Source organism: Gossypium arboreum, chromosome 11, assembly GCF_025698485.1.
Source record: "Gossypium arboreum isolate Shixiya-1 chromosome 11, ASM2569848v2, whole genome shotgun sequence".
Classification (NCBI taxonomy): domain Eukaryota; kingdom Viridiplantae; phylum Streptophyta; class Magnoliopsida; order Malvales; family Malvaceae; genus Gossypium; species Gossypium arboreum.
In genome coordinates, this window is record NC_069080.1 from 115,267,834 (window position 1) to 115,282,180 (window position 14,347).

General features: G+C 31.7%; 1 protein-coding gene across 3 annotated transcripts; it reads right to left on the reverse strand.

The window, feature by feature from the left end:
- Nucleotides 1–2,703: 2,703 nt before the first annotated feature.
- On the reverse strand, nt 2,704–10,778 carry LOC108473866 (serine/threonine protein phosphatase 2A regulatory subunit B''beta-like). 3 transcript variants are annotated; one of them, XM_017775664.2, is made up of 14 exons: nt 10,114–10,778; nt 9,855–10,009; nt 8,371–8,613; nt 8,129–8,234; nt 7,949–8,048; nt 7,551–7,656; nt 7,358–7,448; nt 5,419–5,560; nt 5,098–5,245; nt 4,796–4,905; nt 4,367–4,523; nt 3,838–3,963; nt 3,572–3,722; nt 2,704–3,326 (listed from the first exon to the last, which is right to left on the reverse strand). In XM_017775664.2, the coding sequence occupies exons 2-13, from the start codon at nt 10,002–10,004 to the stop codon at nt 3,582–3,584; spliced, it is 1,620 nt and encodes a 539-aa protein (XP_017631153.1). In that variant the 5' UTR covers nt 10,005–10,009; nt 10,114–10,778; the 3' UTR covers nt 2,704–3,326; nt 3,572–3,581. The 3 variants fall into 3 exon arrangements, with proteins under 3 accessions (XP_017631153.1, XP_017631152.1, XP_052877770.1); XM_017775663.2 differs by having other exon boundaries at nt 9,855–10,012; XM_053021810.1 differs by lacking the exons at nt 2,704–3,326; nt 3,572–3,722; nt 3,838–3,963 and having other exon boundaries at nt 3,995–4,523; nt 9,855–10,012.
- Nucleotides 10,779–14,347: the final 3,569 nt, after the last annotated feature.

Consider the following 14,347-nt stretch of genomic DNA (forward strand, 5'->3'; position numbering starts at 1 on the left):
CTAAAATTGATTTATTTTAAGCTGTGTTAAAAGGAAAATGGTTTTTTTATTATATATTTTATGTTTTGATAATAAAAAGTACTTATAGTCAATGAAAAATAAGCCGTCGGTTATTTTTCAGAAAAATTCTTTATGGTTATTTTTTATAAAATTAAATTAAATCAAACTTAATATTATTATATTAATAATAAATTTTATATTTATTTTAAAACTATTTTAAAACTATTAAAATATTATAATTTTCAATATTATTAAACATACATATTTAATTATTTATATTTAATCATATAATAGATTATTAATATAATTTATTGTTTTAATAAATTATTTACTATTTTAATTTTATTTAATAATAAATTTTAAAATAATAATTTTAAGTAATATTCCTCATATATTATTGAAAATATTTAATAATAAATATTTCTTACAATTATAAATATATTAATAATAATTTGTTTGTAGTATAAAATTAAAATATGCTATATAAGTACACTTTATACACTTTGAATTTAGTCTAAGTACTTTTATTTTCAAGAATTTAATCTCTCTACTTTTCAAATTTGAAAATCAAGTCCAATTGTTAACATTATTAATTTTTTATCAATTTTGTTGATGTCACATTTTAAATAAAAATATTTACTTAGTAGTCATGTAACTAAAAATGACGTTGTAATGAACCCAATTTAATAAAATATTTTGAATGTATGCAAAAACAATGTGAAATATTAATTTATAGATACAAAATAAAGTCAATTAAATAATGAATGTTTGTTCTATTAAAACAACTTTTATGAAATATTTTCCAAATCCGTCAAACAACATAAAATATTTTACATGATTCATCCAAACACCGAAAATATTAGTTTTTCTAAAAAAGTAAATCATTTTTCGAAGTCATATTCAAGGCAACAACGGAACCTTAATGAAAGCATTTCATGGCAAATATATTTATAAAAAATTAATATAAAATTTAAACGAGGCTTTAGTTGAAATAATAAAATTAAGATATTAAAATTTTATAGTGCTTTATGTTCAAATATTATCATATGTATGCATTTTTGTTAGATTGTATATAGAAATATGAAAAACAAAAACACCATCATAACAATATTTGTTACTTACCAACTAACAATTGCCGTTGTTTGACACATTGCACTCATAAAGAGTGAATATGTGTTTGAACATTAAAAACGACATTATTGAAAGAGGTAACTATAGTCTTTATAAAAAAAATAGATTTTTGATCATTTTTAACTAAGGCTTGTTTGATAAAATGTCAAAAAAATCAACCAACTAAAAATTAATATGTTTGATGACCCACAATAAAATCTACTAGATAGAAACTTCTTTTTCTAAAAATAAAGGTGTGGAAAATGATAATAGATAGAACCTATTTATCACTTAATAGAGAATAATTTTAATTTTTTATTTAAATTTATTTCTTTTATGATTATATTATCATTTATCAAACAATCTAATTATACTTGTGTAAATAATTTTAAGTAATATACTAAACAAATTTTATAACTTAAATTTAAAACTTATTTTTCAAGTACTTGTTTTTCAAACATTTATTTTTTATGCACTTAGTTTTTCAATTTATCTAACATAGCTTAAATTAAGACATGTTGATCAACTTAGCTTCTTAAATAGTATTGATATTTTTTTATATGTTGATATAGTAATACAATAAGGAATGAGTATGGAGGAGAGAGTGGTCGTTGTTGTGGAGGTCAGTTCTCTCAGTTGGGATGAAGGGCCAAAGGTTATGAGGAGTGGTAGAGAAGAGAATGTAAAGATTGAGGGTTGGAAGAAGGTTGACAAAGTGTAGACTTAGTAATCTTTTAGAGTCGATCCTTTTTCATCGTTCCTGGAAGTATTTATAGGGAGTAGTCCTGTGTAAGATGGTGTTAACGTGTTGGACTTGTCATCTAGTCATCATTATGGAGAGCATGAGAAGGATGTCTTCGATGGGACGAGAATGTTTGTAATAGGGCAAATTCTATCATTAATTTTGACTTTGATGGAATAAAACAATTAGCGCACGTGATGTTTGTTGACTAACAACTTAATGCTCCCAATAAAAATTAGGTCATCCGTTGCCTAGATAGTCATCTCGGAAGGGTGAACTTATAGGTGACTTCAAGCGTAATCTTAGCTTATCAGGTATCCTATCGCGAGTGGAGATATAACATTATTATTATTTCATAAGGAAGTTATAAACTTTGTAGAAAGGGATTTCTTGTAGCATGTAACAAAGAAAATAGATTTTGCAGTTTGGATTTTCAGTTTTGATTGTGAAAGACTGAAATGGATGCAGGGTTAAATTTCTTTTAAGATCTTAATAGTCACTAGCCAAAAATATTCAATACCGAAATCTTAATTAAGAAACATTTAATTTCCTACTCTCTAAACCAACATAGGCGGTTTAAATATTATGCAAAGTTCTTCCTAATTCCGCCTTTAGACTCGTTAAAACATGTTTAGTTCATCTAAAATGGACTTCATTATTTGAATAAAAAAATAAAAGTACGAAAAACCTTAAAAATATTGTAGAAAACCGTGAAGCAAATTGTATCGGGGCTTGCGCTAATAAAATTAACTCGGATGACTCCATTATAGAGTTGACTCCAAATAACACATTGTGTTCATGTTATGTTTGCATGCCCGAATTATGAAACATCGATCCACTCCCAGGAGGAATTTTAATCAATGATTCTTGATTGCACTTCCAAAATAACTCCCACTCCTTTATTCAATTAACTTACAACAGATTTGAAAATTTTCATAATACAACACCATTAATCTATGTTTCATTCATAACACAACTCAATGGTAAATGGAGCGACCCAAATTGAAAAATGACAAATAGAGGGAGCCAAAAACAATTGCTACACAACCAAACCATGATCCAAACTTAAAAATAGGACAATCCTACACTCAACCATACCACTGAGATTACACTACTAAATGAATCAACCCAGATCCCAGAGAGGAAAATACGGACTTAGTTTGTACCTTAGAAATCGAGAATGGAACGGGAATTAAAATGTTCAGAGATTCTTTAAGCCTGGATTTTGATTATCGTCTTCGGCCATGTGAAATTTGTATACATAAAGCTCGCTCCAATTGCATGCTTCATCATGTTCTGTAAAATCATGCATGCGAAGGCCTGGAAACCCCTCACTGGTGAATCAATATACGCTCCACAAGGCCAAGCCCAAAATTTTCCTCCAACGTGATCCAATGTATCTTCTTCGCCCATAAAGGCAACATTCTCTTTATGGTGCCCAGCAAATAAGTGTGTTGAGCTCTTCTCTGAGCATCTGTGGAGATATGACGATAGAGAAAAATAAGTATAAGTGATGAACAAACACTTGGTGTCTGAGTTTCCATGAACATCCAGGTCACTTGATTATAAACGTTTATTCTTCAATCCGGTGCCTTTGCAGGATAGCCAGCATGCAATGCATTGGCTAGTGCATTCTTTTACACAGCTAATTTTCTTTTCTCTTTTGTAAAAAAGGCAGGAAAAGTATAGAACAGCACAACATGAACTGGACAAGCTTACCCTATTCAACTTAGAAGGGAGCCTCAAGTGATTCATCCCAAACTTCTGCACTTCCATTAGAGGCATCTTCGACATCATCTTCCATTGAAAGTCTAATATATTCTCTATGTGCAAAACGATCCCACTCTGTCAATGTAGGATTCTCACGCTCCTGTTTGTTCCGACATAAATGAGGCTGTTATCCAAAACTTGCATGGAAATACGATGGTATATCGTTCCCAGTAACGGTAATATTAAACAAGGAAGAACTAAACTATCACATGTACCTGACGTATGAGGAATGGATCACGAGTTTCAAAGGCCATGAATTTGTTAAGATTGAAAAGGATATTGAAAACACTTCCAGAAAGTTTAGAGCCCTTCAGGTCACGCAATGTGATATAGCTCTCAGCCTGCAAACAAGAAAGCTTCGATTGCTAAACACGTAAAATAATCTATTTTCAATTGAGCCTATAGAAAGGAACATTCAATGGAAAGTCAACTCCTAAAAGATCAAACTAGTATATTACAAAGTGCCATAAATCACCTTCCAAAGGAACAATATAATTAGCTCATTAAATCACGCCTATTACATAGTGCCATAAATCACCTTCCAAAGGAACATGAAAAGAGATTAAACACAATATTTGCCAGAAATCTGCCCTCTAGACAGTTGTACTATACCAGCACAATTCTCTAAGTTTGAATTTACAAGCTGTAAAACGAGTATTCTGATTCATTTCCTTGAACACACTCCAATAGGAACCATACTGAACAGGCAGGAAATAAAATGAAAGCAACAATAAAATGGCAAACCTCCGGCTTAATCATATCAATTATCTGACATAAAATGTCCTCAAAGAGCACAGGTTCCTGTGCCATGCATTCCATTCGATGCAACTGCTCCTCATAAAAGAATTGCATTTCATTACGTGTTAGAATTCCATTGCCATCCAAATCTATACACTTGAACCTACAAAAGGAAATAAAAACATTGGGAAAAACTAGCCAAGAATGAAAAATTACTTGGAACTCCAATCTTAATGTGATCAAATTTTCAAAATTTTTGGGTGAGGAGTACCAAAAATAGGCTTTCAAATATTTTGGGGGCCTTTTCCAAACAAGTGAATTTATAAGTAGAGGTATATTCACTCAACACTAAGGAGGTAAACTTTAAAATTGATAATCAGTGAACAAAAAACACTATAATACCCTTGACTGTACAGAGAAAGAGCACAAACATACCAATACTCAAGGCTAGGCTCAGATGACTTGTCCTCCTCCGCAAGGATAAAGTACACAAAATCTTCATACCCCATCTTTCCTTCAACCTTACTGGTAAACTTTCTTGGAACCTAAGATGTGATGGAAGCATAACATGAGTAAAAGTTCAAAATTTGTACATAAAATAAGCCAATCAATGAAACAGGAAAAGTGATTGAAGGGTAAAGTGGAATAGACTAAATTCAATTAAATGAAAAGCTTCCTTCTGCAAGTATAATGTGGTTTGGACCAAGGAATAAAAATGGCATCTGATTCGGACAAACCTGAGAAAATATCCTATCAACAATCCGGTAGGTAAGCGCATGGTTACCATATCTGATAAGGTTCTCCTTGTCGATCAAGAAATCATGATCCGTATCCAGCTCCCAAAACTTGCAGTATATCACGTAAAAGTGCTCATATGAAAAGTACCTGTACATAGAAATATTAAAGAAGAGAAAAAGATTGAAATGTCAAGATAACTGGTATCAGACAGAATGTATTAAGCATGCATCAGAAAGCAATTATACAAATTGATGATTGTGCAGAATTTAAAGCAAAATAAAAACCAGATTCATGCTCTATGCATTCAATGAGATCTCCACCTCAAAACTTTATTAATGTCCTCTTCCTCATCAGCATGTAGCATGGCATCAATCAAGTTTCCGCGTTTCAACTCCCTAAGAGTGAGGCGACCATTCTGAGATCTATTTATGTAGTAATATATTCTGTATATTACAGTTTCAGCTGGCCATGTGAAACAAAAATTATGTTAAAGCAACATCAGACAAAATGAACAACATATTTGACAGCACAAGAGACAATCTAGACCAGCAAACAATTGGACAGCACAGAGGTAGCAGTTTATATTAACTGTTTGAGCAATAGTAAACAGCATATATAATGGGAAGGGGCCCAACATGTTAAGACTGATATTCTTTAAGCTGAAATGCTTGAATTGGTCTAAGATATTTTAGTTTCACATTCAGTTACACAATATATACAATATGTTTCTATGGCAACCCCTCTCATATGCTCATCAAAAAGTCAATAATCAGCCCCATTATAATCAGAACAACATAAGATTACTCCGGATTAAACTAAAAAGAAATGTGTTTATAAGAATTTATCGTGCAAAATCATCCTGAAGATAGGCATTTTAGAAAATGGAAGCCTGGCCACTGAAACTAGAGACTAGAATAAGAACTACATGGCCAATCATTCTTTCTAAAGATAATGTGACCAACATTCTAAACAAGAATCTGAATCCTGTTTCCTATGCACCTTATGCTTCCATCAAGAGAAGTGCACACTAGCTCATCAAAGAATAGGCTTCCACTCCTGCTTTGTCAACATGCTTTCTTCATTTTATCAATTGTTTTTAACAATTAACATAGCATTATACATTATCAAACACATTTGAGACAGAACTATATCACTGAAACAGCTGCATTCATAGAAATTCACATGGAAATAGATGCATTTCCAGGATTTGCAAGTTCAGATCTCAGGGGGTTTTTGGTTCAAGGAATGTAAGATTGCCTCTGATAATAGGATTAGCGGAATGTAAGATTACTTAACACATTACTGGGTATGTTACAGTACCCTGTGTGGTTCATTTGACCAGAATGTAAAGATTCTATTATTTGGTTGATGGAATGTAAGATCACCTAAAAGCACATTTTAATAAATTGTCTTTGTTATAGAATTTGTTTTCTTAAACAAGTTTAATTCCTTCAGCATTACTTGGAAGATATGGACACCAAAGTTCTTGGAGCTCTTCCATTGGACCCCCAATTTTTTATTCTCATTTTTGTTACAAACACCTAAAACTTACATTTAACATAGTCGTATTATAATTAATATATTAATTATATTAATTTTCCCTTCCATGAAAAAAAAATACATTCCTTCAAATACAAACCTTATTCCATTATTTGAAAACGCTAATCTCAATTTAACGCTAATCTCAATTTTTTATTACTACATATCATTTTTCTTTTTACTAAAAGTATTTTAGATAATTTTAAATTAGATTAAAATACTGTTTATATTAAATATGATAACTAATTTACTTTTTATTATTTTATTAAGTTAAAATATTTTATTATAATAGTTTTTAAAAATATATCATGATATATTTACTTCATATATAAAAATGTCATAAAATAAAGGGATAAATCTGATCAAAATTAAAGAAGGGTAAAAATGTCATAAATGAAGATTATCCCCAGAATCTTATATTACCTATGAAAAAGTTAAAAGTATTAAGATTACCCCCATATTTGGAATCTTGGCACTACTGGAAATGTAAGATTACCGACTCAAGATAGTCTTTGTGAACCAAATGTGAGAATGATATGCCGGCATGTAAGATGACTTAAACCAAACACCCATTAGTGGTTCCGATATTTAATGGAGTCAGTTTGGAAACAACATGCCTTAGATATTGTAAAAGGAAGGGGGAATCAAAAAGTGAAAATGCACCCAAATCCAAATAAAATGAGGAGACCGCCAAAGGTATTAAAGAGATTAAACACAAACCATATCTTTCCTGAAACTCAGGTGTACTCTGTAAGAATTCCAGCCCTGGATGAGTTGCCAATAGTTCTCGGAGCACAGGTTTGAAGTCATCCTGTCAAATAGGTAAGTACAAAAGACATTAAGTTTAAACATATACTATTAGACTATCAAGAAATATTGTAGTTGAATTAAGCTCTCAAAAATGCAAAAAGACCTGAATGAGGTATTTGAGATCAGGTTGCTTTAATATTGTATATACTTGGGTTGCTATATCCATGGTCAGCATGTTGCCATTGACCCAATAATCAATAAATGCATCTCTGTAAGCAGTTTAGAGAAAAATTCAGTAAAAGCTAACAAAATGACATCACAGCTGAAAAGTATTTAAAAGGAGAAGAAATAACAGATTAGGAATCAGATTCTAAAATAATATTTTCTGTATTTATCACTGTCAATGATAATTTATATTTATAGCACATAGTTCTCCAACAAGGCCAGCTGGGAGAGCACCAAATACTCATAATTTTCAAATAAATATCCTAGCAGTTCAAAGCATATGATAGATCCAAGATATAAATCAGCAGTTCCACTTTCATGAACGAGAAAATGTACCTTGTAATAAAACCAGTGCCATTAACATCAATTTTTCTGAAAAGTGATGGGGAGAAAAATGAAGGCAGTTTACAGATTTCCCTGGTCACTAGTTTGAATTCTGGAATGTATAGATAGTAAAACATGAATATAAGATGAGTTCCAGAAATATATGTTAAAGCACACGTGCATGTATCTTACCATGCAGCTGCAGTCCATCTGGATGGCCATAGAAGACCTGACTGGTTCGAAACATGCATTGTTCCTTTAGATCATTTGGAGGTGGACGACCATTTTTAAAGTAAAACTGGAGGAGTTAACAAGTACCAATGTAATACGTTATAGCCAACTTCAGAACAGAAAGGTAAATACAGCAGATAAAACACAGCCAAGAAAAACAACAGAGAAAAGAAAATACACTATCAATTAAAAAAGATCCAAACCTGAGGTATCAACTCTTTAACAGGCTCGCTAACTACTTTCAGTGGAGAGCCTAAGTTTGAAAGACCAGCCCTTTGTTTTGTTATACGAGGGGAACCAGATATACTTCTTGGTGAAAGGGGAGGAGCACTGCCAGCAGGAAACATGGAAGGTAAAGCATTGCTTGCTGCTGTACTTCCAGAGGAAGCATTTCCAGGAACATTCAAGGGATTGCGTGCCTTTGCATCATTAACCAATTGCGTCACCTAGCAAAGTAAAAAAATTAAACAAAAGTGTAACTGCGCACATAGGCTCAGAGGAAATTTGAATAATTACATGCATAAAGGGTTCTTTTGGTAAGGTTAGGAGAAGTCACAATCTAGCAAAATGAGATGTCGTGGAGAGATGGCAGAGAGGAACATCAGAGCAGACTTTTAAAAGCAAGTGTTGTGGCAGGCGGTGGTGATGGACGCAATAAGGGGCTGAGAAAGATAAGAGCTATGCTGGCTGTTGTGTAGAATGAAAGTTGCAGAGAGAATTTTTGAGTACTCAGTTTGCCCAAAAGATCAAAAGTCCCAAATGAGATGCTCAAACTTTTATTTATTGAAAGTGGTTACTTGAACATGGGAAAATGGAAGGTAATTTATATAGATAATGGGCATAATGACGGTTAATAAAAGTTGCACCCACCTGAAGTATTTTAGCAAGAAAGGCTTTTAAGTGTTAATGCAACGTTTGTTCATTAAAGAAATAAGGAGGAAGTACTTGCATTCCCATAAGAAAGGTTAATAAGAAATTGTTAACAATTTCAGTATTTGAGCCTCCAAGCCATACTCTCCAGGACATCCAAAAGTGGAATAACACAAGAATCCCGCCAACCTTCCAAGGTTATTCCCAAAAAGTCGTTCCCAATGAGGCTGTTCCCAAAGGTGCTCATGCAAGGAACAATATTTCCCGGAACTACTATTGATAAACAATTAGTAACCTAAAACAAGCATCTACGACATGAATTCAGTATGTTATGCTTCAAAGACAGCACAAACATTCCATATATAAAAACAAAAAAGAATATTAGCTTTATTATCATTCAAGAATATACAAAAAGCTATTCTGGGATTTTGTTAAGACTGTTAAGCCTCCAACACAAAATCAACTTACATCTGGAAGATTAGCAATCGGATGCCAAATATTCCTTTCACAACAATTTAATTCATTAAAGAAAACTACCTTAATTTCTTCTTTAAATACGGGTTCACATACATACCTACAATTAACTAAATAAAACATGTAGAACATAATAATATGTCGTCAAATATAGTTTAATTAGTATAAAACATATATTTTTCATTTTTTTAAATATTTTACCATTAAATAATCGAGTAATCAACTGGTTACAAGTTAGAACAATACAAAGGCAATAACTATTAATCCTTTTCCGTTCAAGATATAAAGAAAACAAATCAAATCAAACACCGCGAAGATTCGAAATTAGATAAACGAAAAGTACCAGCTTGTAAGTATCGGGAAGCGAAAGCCACTGTTCGAAAAGCGTTTGCGTGAATTCAGGATTGGATTTGAGAGCTAACGGAGACATCTCCTGGAGCTGCAATAGCTCCGGATCCAAACACGCAATATCTCCAACAACACCTGCCTCCATTTTCTCTTCTTCGCATAAACAAACAAAATCTTAAACAAAGTTTCCCCACAGATCAAAAGCAATAAGCTTCAAAAGAATAAAACCAACAAATTTAAGCTCGGAAACTTACCTTTTAATAAGCAATTGAAAAATGCGAATGAAGAGCTACGATTTTGAGTTGCGGAACCACTGGAAACCCTAGATCTCCATGGAAACAGGGAACGGAGCTATGCAATTTTTCTTTTTCTTTTTTTTTTTTTTTGACTTTAGCAAGTGAGTGATTGGTAGTAAACTAAAGTGAGATACAATTTTTTTTTTTTTTGAGAGAGATAGATCAGCTAAGAAATTACAGAGATTTGAGTACACACCCGAGAAGATTTTTTTTCTCTTCTTAGACTTGAAAGAAAAAGAGTCTACTGATTTTTCTTGTGAAAAATTAAAAGGTTAAAATCTACGTTAAGTCCCTGTATTCTTCATATTTCGTCTTCTATTTTCATTTTAAAATTTTAATCTTCTTTTCAAATTTAAGATATAATTATTAATATCATTAAAAATTCTGTTAAATTTACTGAAATTTTGAGATAAAAATTAAATAAATAACACAATAGAAAGTTTCATGACCAACTAAAATGTATTTTGTAATTATAAGCAAGAAATTCATCTGATAAAAAAAGCAAGAAATTCTAAATAAAAAATAGAGAAAATTGAACCTATTTTAACCCAATTAAACAGATAAGTGGATCAACGTGGCCATGTGGGGAAGGAACCTCTTCAACTATCAGCTTTGTTGCGCAAGCCGACAGACTATGCGAATAAAACTAGGTCTGTAATAAAAATATTCTGGTAAAATTTTTCGAAAGGTCTTTGTACTATGTTTTTTTTTTTATAGATTTAATCCTTTATTACAAATTATTAATTTCTAATTCCTTTACTTTTTGAAATTTGCATTTTTAGCCGTAAGACAAATATTTTTTCATGAATTCCGTTGAAATAAATACACATTAACATTTATCTTTTTGTTTTTTCCTAGCGGCGATGTTAGCCTCCAAGCTAGCTATTGCCCGCCTTTTTCTCTTGCACATCAACCCTCTTTTTCTTTTTTCTTCACATTCACTCTATGGGTCTTCTTTCTTTCCAGTTTGCATATATATTTTGTGGGTATCTTCGTTGCCTTCACAAGTTGTGATGGACAAATGACAATGCCTATCATCGTTAAAACACAATCAACCACAGAAAGTTTCTTTTAGAAAGTGGGCAGCTCTTTATTGACTTCTTAACCTGTTTCTTTTTACAGAGTTTCAGAATAATAAATGATTTCATGAGTCAGTTTGGACTCTTGTTGTTTTAAGTTTTATGTGTTCTTTTTCATTATTTAATAAGTTTTCACTTTTAGAAATTTTTATCTACTCTTGTAGTATGCTTTTTAGTCTTACTTATGCATATAGTCTTGCTTTTGCAAGTGATTTTAGGGTTGGTTTTGTCGCCATCCTCTCTAGTTTGGTGGATGCTTGGTTCTTTTGCTGATTTATGCCCGTCATTTTGGACCATCCGGGGCTGATTTCCTTATTGTATTAAGTGCTTACAATCACTCTTGATATGTTGTACTTGAGTTGTGATAGAGTCAATTGTCAACGTGCCATAATGTTTTATTGATTCTAAAGCTGAAGCTTTTGTTGTGTTGATGGAGCTTGTCTTTCAGCGCGTACAATGGGTGTTTGTTATTCCCCTCCCCCAAAAATTGTATGGTCTAATTCATTGAATGAATTAATGAATTTCACTTTCAAAAAAAATACACATTAGCATTTTTTTTTTACAATTGGACAACTATTATACATTTATTTATTTTTTAAATATGGAAAATATTTGTCTAACTTTAAAAAATTCACGGGATATCAAATTATTTGACAAAAATAATGAAAAAGATTAACCTCAAATATACATTTTGAGGAATATGATTGTAAATAATTAAATTATAGTAGAGGTATTAAACTTAAAACACACACCTAAAACAAACACTTTATATAAAATTTAATCAATTATCTTTAAATCTAACTGAGACAAAATTATTATTTGTTAAATAAAAATATTCGCTTTAAAATTATTCATATTATTAACAAGTTTATTAAATATTGAGTGAGAGAAACTTAGGCTGAGAAGAGGATGACTTGTGAAATAAAAAAGGTCAATATTAGGTATTAAAGCTTGTGCTCCCAGACACTCTTTGATGCTTAAGTCAGAAAAGGAGAAATTAAATAGAAATGGTGGAGTGAAAGTAAGGTTGGCTCTTACCCTGAAGTAGATATCCATTTTCCTATTATATGAGTTGTTGCAGGTGTTTCAATTGTATAGTGATGCATGGTGGTGCTTAAGGTGTAACTGTTTCATCCTACTAATTGGCCAAGTTTAGCCTCCTTTATTGGTAGAGGTTGTCCCATATTTTACAGAATATTATTGTCTTTTCATCACCTCGTTAGAGGTTATTTCAGGTCTTGATCAAGATTTGTTAAGATTACTCTTTGTGACACCTATCCCTCTTCCTTTTGTAGGTCAGTCTCCTTTCATGGGATTTACCCTTTGTTCTTTAGTCTTATAATACATTGTATAATAATGTTTTACCATGTCTAAGAGCAACTATAACTTAACTAGTTAAAAACCTAAGAATGCAACTATGCTTCGAACATTAATGTTGGTTGGAAAGTCAATACTTTGGTAGCCTTACTTTGCCTTATTTGTCACAAAAAAGAGTGGTTTGATGAGGTTATTTCCCAAGTTAGTTTAGTTTCTTATGAAGTTCTAGTTTATATAAAAAATTCTTGAAAAGATTTGACTGAAAGATCCCCTCAAGGGCTTGAAAATGCTCCGTTAAAGGATTTGTAATAACATTCCTCTAAGTGATTTGAGATAATCCCCTGAGTTAGTTTAGTTTTTGATAAATTTCTAGTTTATATAACATTCATTTTAGGGATTTCTCTCATTGATACCTTACTAGTATTTGCTACACTCGTTAGATACCATTTTTGCATGTTTATTGTAATATATTTGTTATCCTCTTTTCATTATATTAGTGAGCTTAACTTTGCAAACACTTGTCTTTTAGAGGTTGATCTTTGGTTTGGTCCTTTTCTCTTTGAAATTAAAGAGTGTAGTTAAGGTTTTTGGGTAGAAAATCTTTAAAAAAATGGAGGTTGCTAGTTGTGCCTTTGTACAAACTAAAGGTTTCTAATTTTTCCATAAAAACTAAGGGGATGAGGTTCTAACTAAGCCTTTAAAAGTTAAGGATTGTAAATATTACACCTTATCCTGGAAAGGTATTTACTTAATAGAATGGTTTAAGAAAATCCCTAATTAAGGTATACTAAGGTAGTAGAGGTATGTATTTAGGGCCAAATCACTATAAATCAAATTGTCTAAGCTTTTCCTCCATTTCTTTTATATTTAGAAAAGTTTGTAAATTTTTTAAAATCTAATTCACCCTCTCATAGTATTTTTGTGCCTAACATAGATGCTATGAAAATGATATGTGATTATAAATATGATGCTTTCATACTTGATAATAATATGGAGTTGGTAACTAGAAGAACTAGTAAACATGTTATCCTTGTAACACCGTATAGCTGACCTGATCATCGAGTTTGAGCTACGGGATGCCACATTCGTTTTTGGAGTAACTACAATCAATTATATTCAAATTTCATTATTAAACATTAAATATGAGTATTACATGCATAAAACAAGACTTATACTCATCTTCAGGTCATATACAAGCTTATGGAAGCTTAATACTACCCCAAGATTGAATAATGACTAAACTGCAACATTTTCAAAACTTTTCAAGCTAGTTTCGCGACTTCTAGGTTCGGTGTCGCGATCTTAAAGACAATATGCAAGCTTCCCAACTTGAAGACGAAATTGTCAAGTTTTCAAAATAATACAGAGTCGACATCTAGACTTCAAATAGGGCATGTCACGATGAGAAAGGTTGATGTTGCAATATTCAAGGGGTGTTGTCACATCCCAAAATCTGGGTTAGTAGAAATTGGTTTAATGAACTGAGAGTGGTTACAATCAAATTTTTATTTAGATAATATTTTTCTCATTTGACAATAAATAAGTATCAAGTATAGTAGTTGAGTAGTGGTGGAGATGTCCTTGATAACCTATTTTCAAATCCCTTCATTCACATTATTTTCTATGTGGTGCAATTTTGCCTCAAACCTTAGCAAATGTTACACCATGTTTTTAAAATAAATGTTGTAGGAATTATAACAAGCTAGTGAATAGTCAAATGGTTAAGTGCTTAATTAATTTCCTAAAGGTCCTACGTTCAATTCCCCACATTCTCATGTTTAACTTTGTTCAAAGTT

Bases quoted from the DNA above. Each gene is read 5' to 3' on its own strand.
- LOC108473866 (XM_017775664.2), bottom strand. From the start codon at position 10,004: ATGGAGGCAGGTGTTGTTGGAGATATTGCGTGTTTGGATCCGGAGCTA. The intron at 7,449-7,550 runs GTCTTTTTGCAT...CCTATTTGACAG, and splicing joins ATCTCAAATACCTCATTCAG to GATGACTTCAAACCTGTGCT. The intron at 4,524-4,795 runs GTATGTTTGTGC...TTCCTTTTGTAG, and splicing joins GAGCCTAGCCTTGAGTATTG to GTTCAAGTGTATAGATTTGG.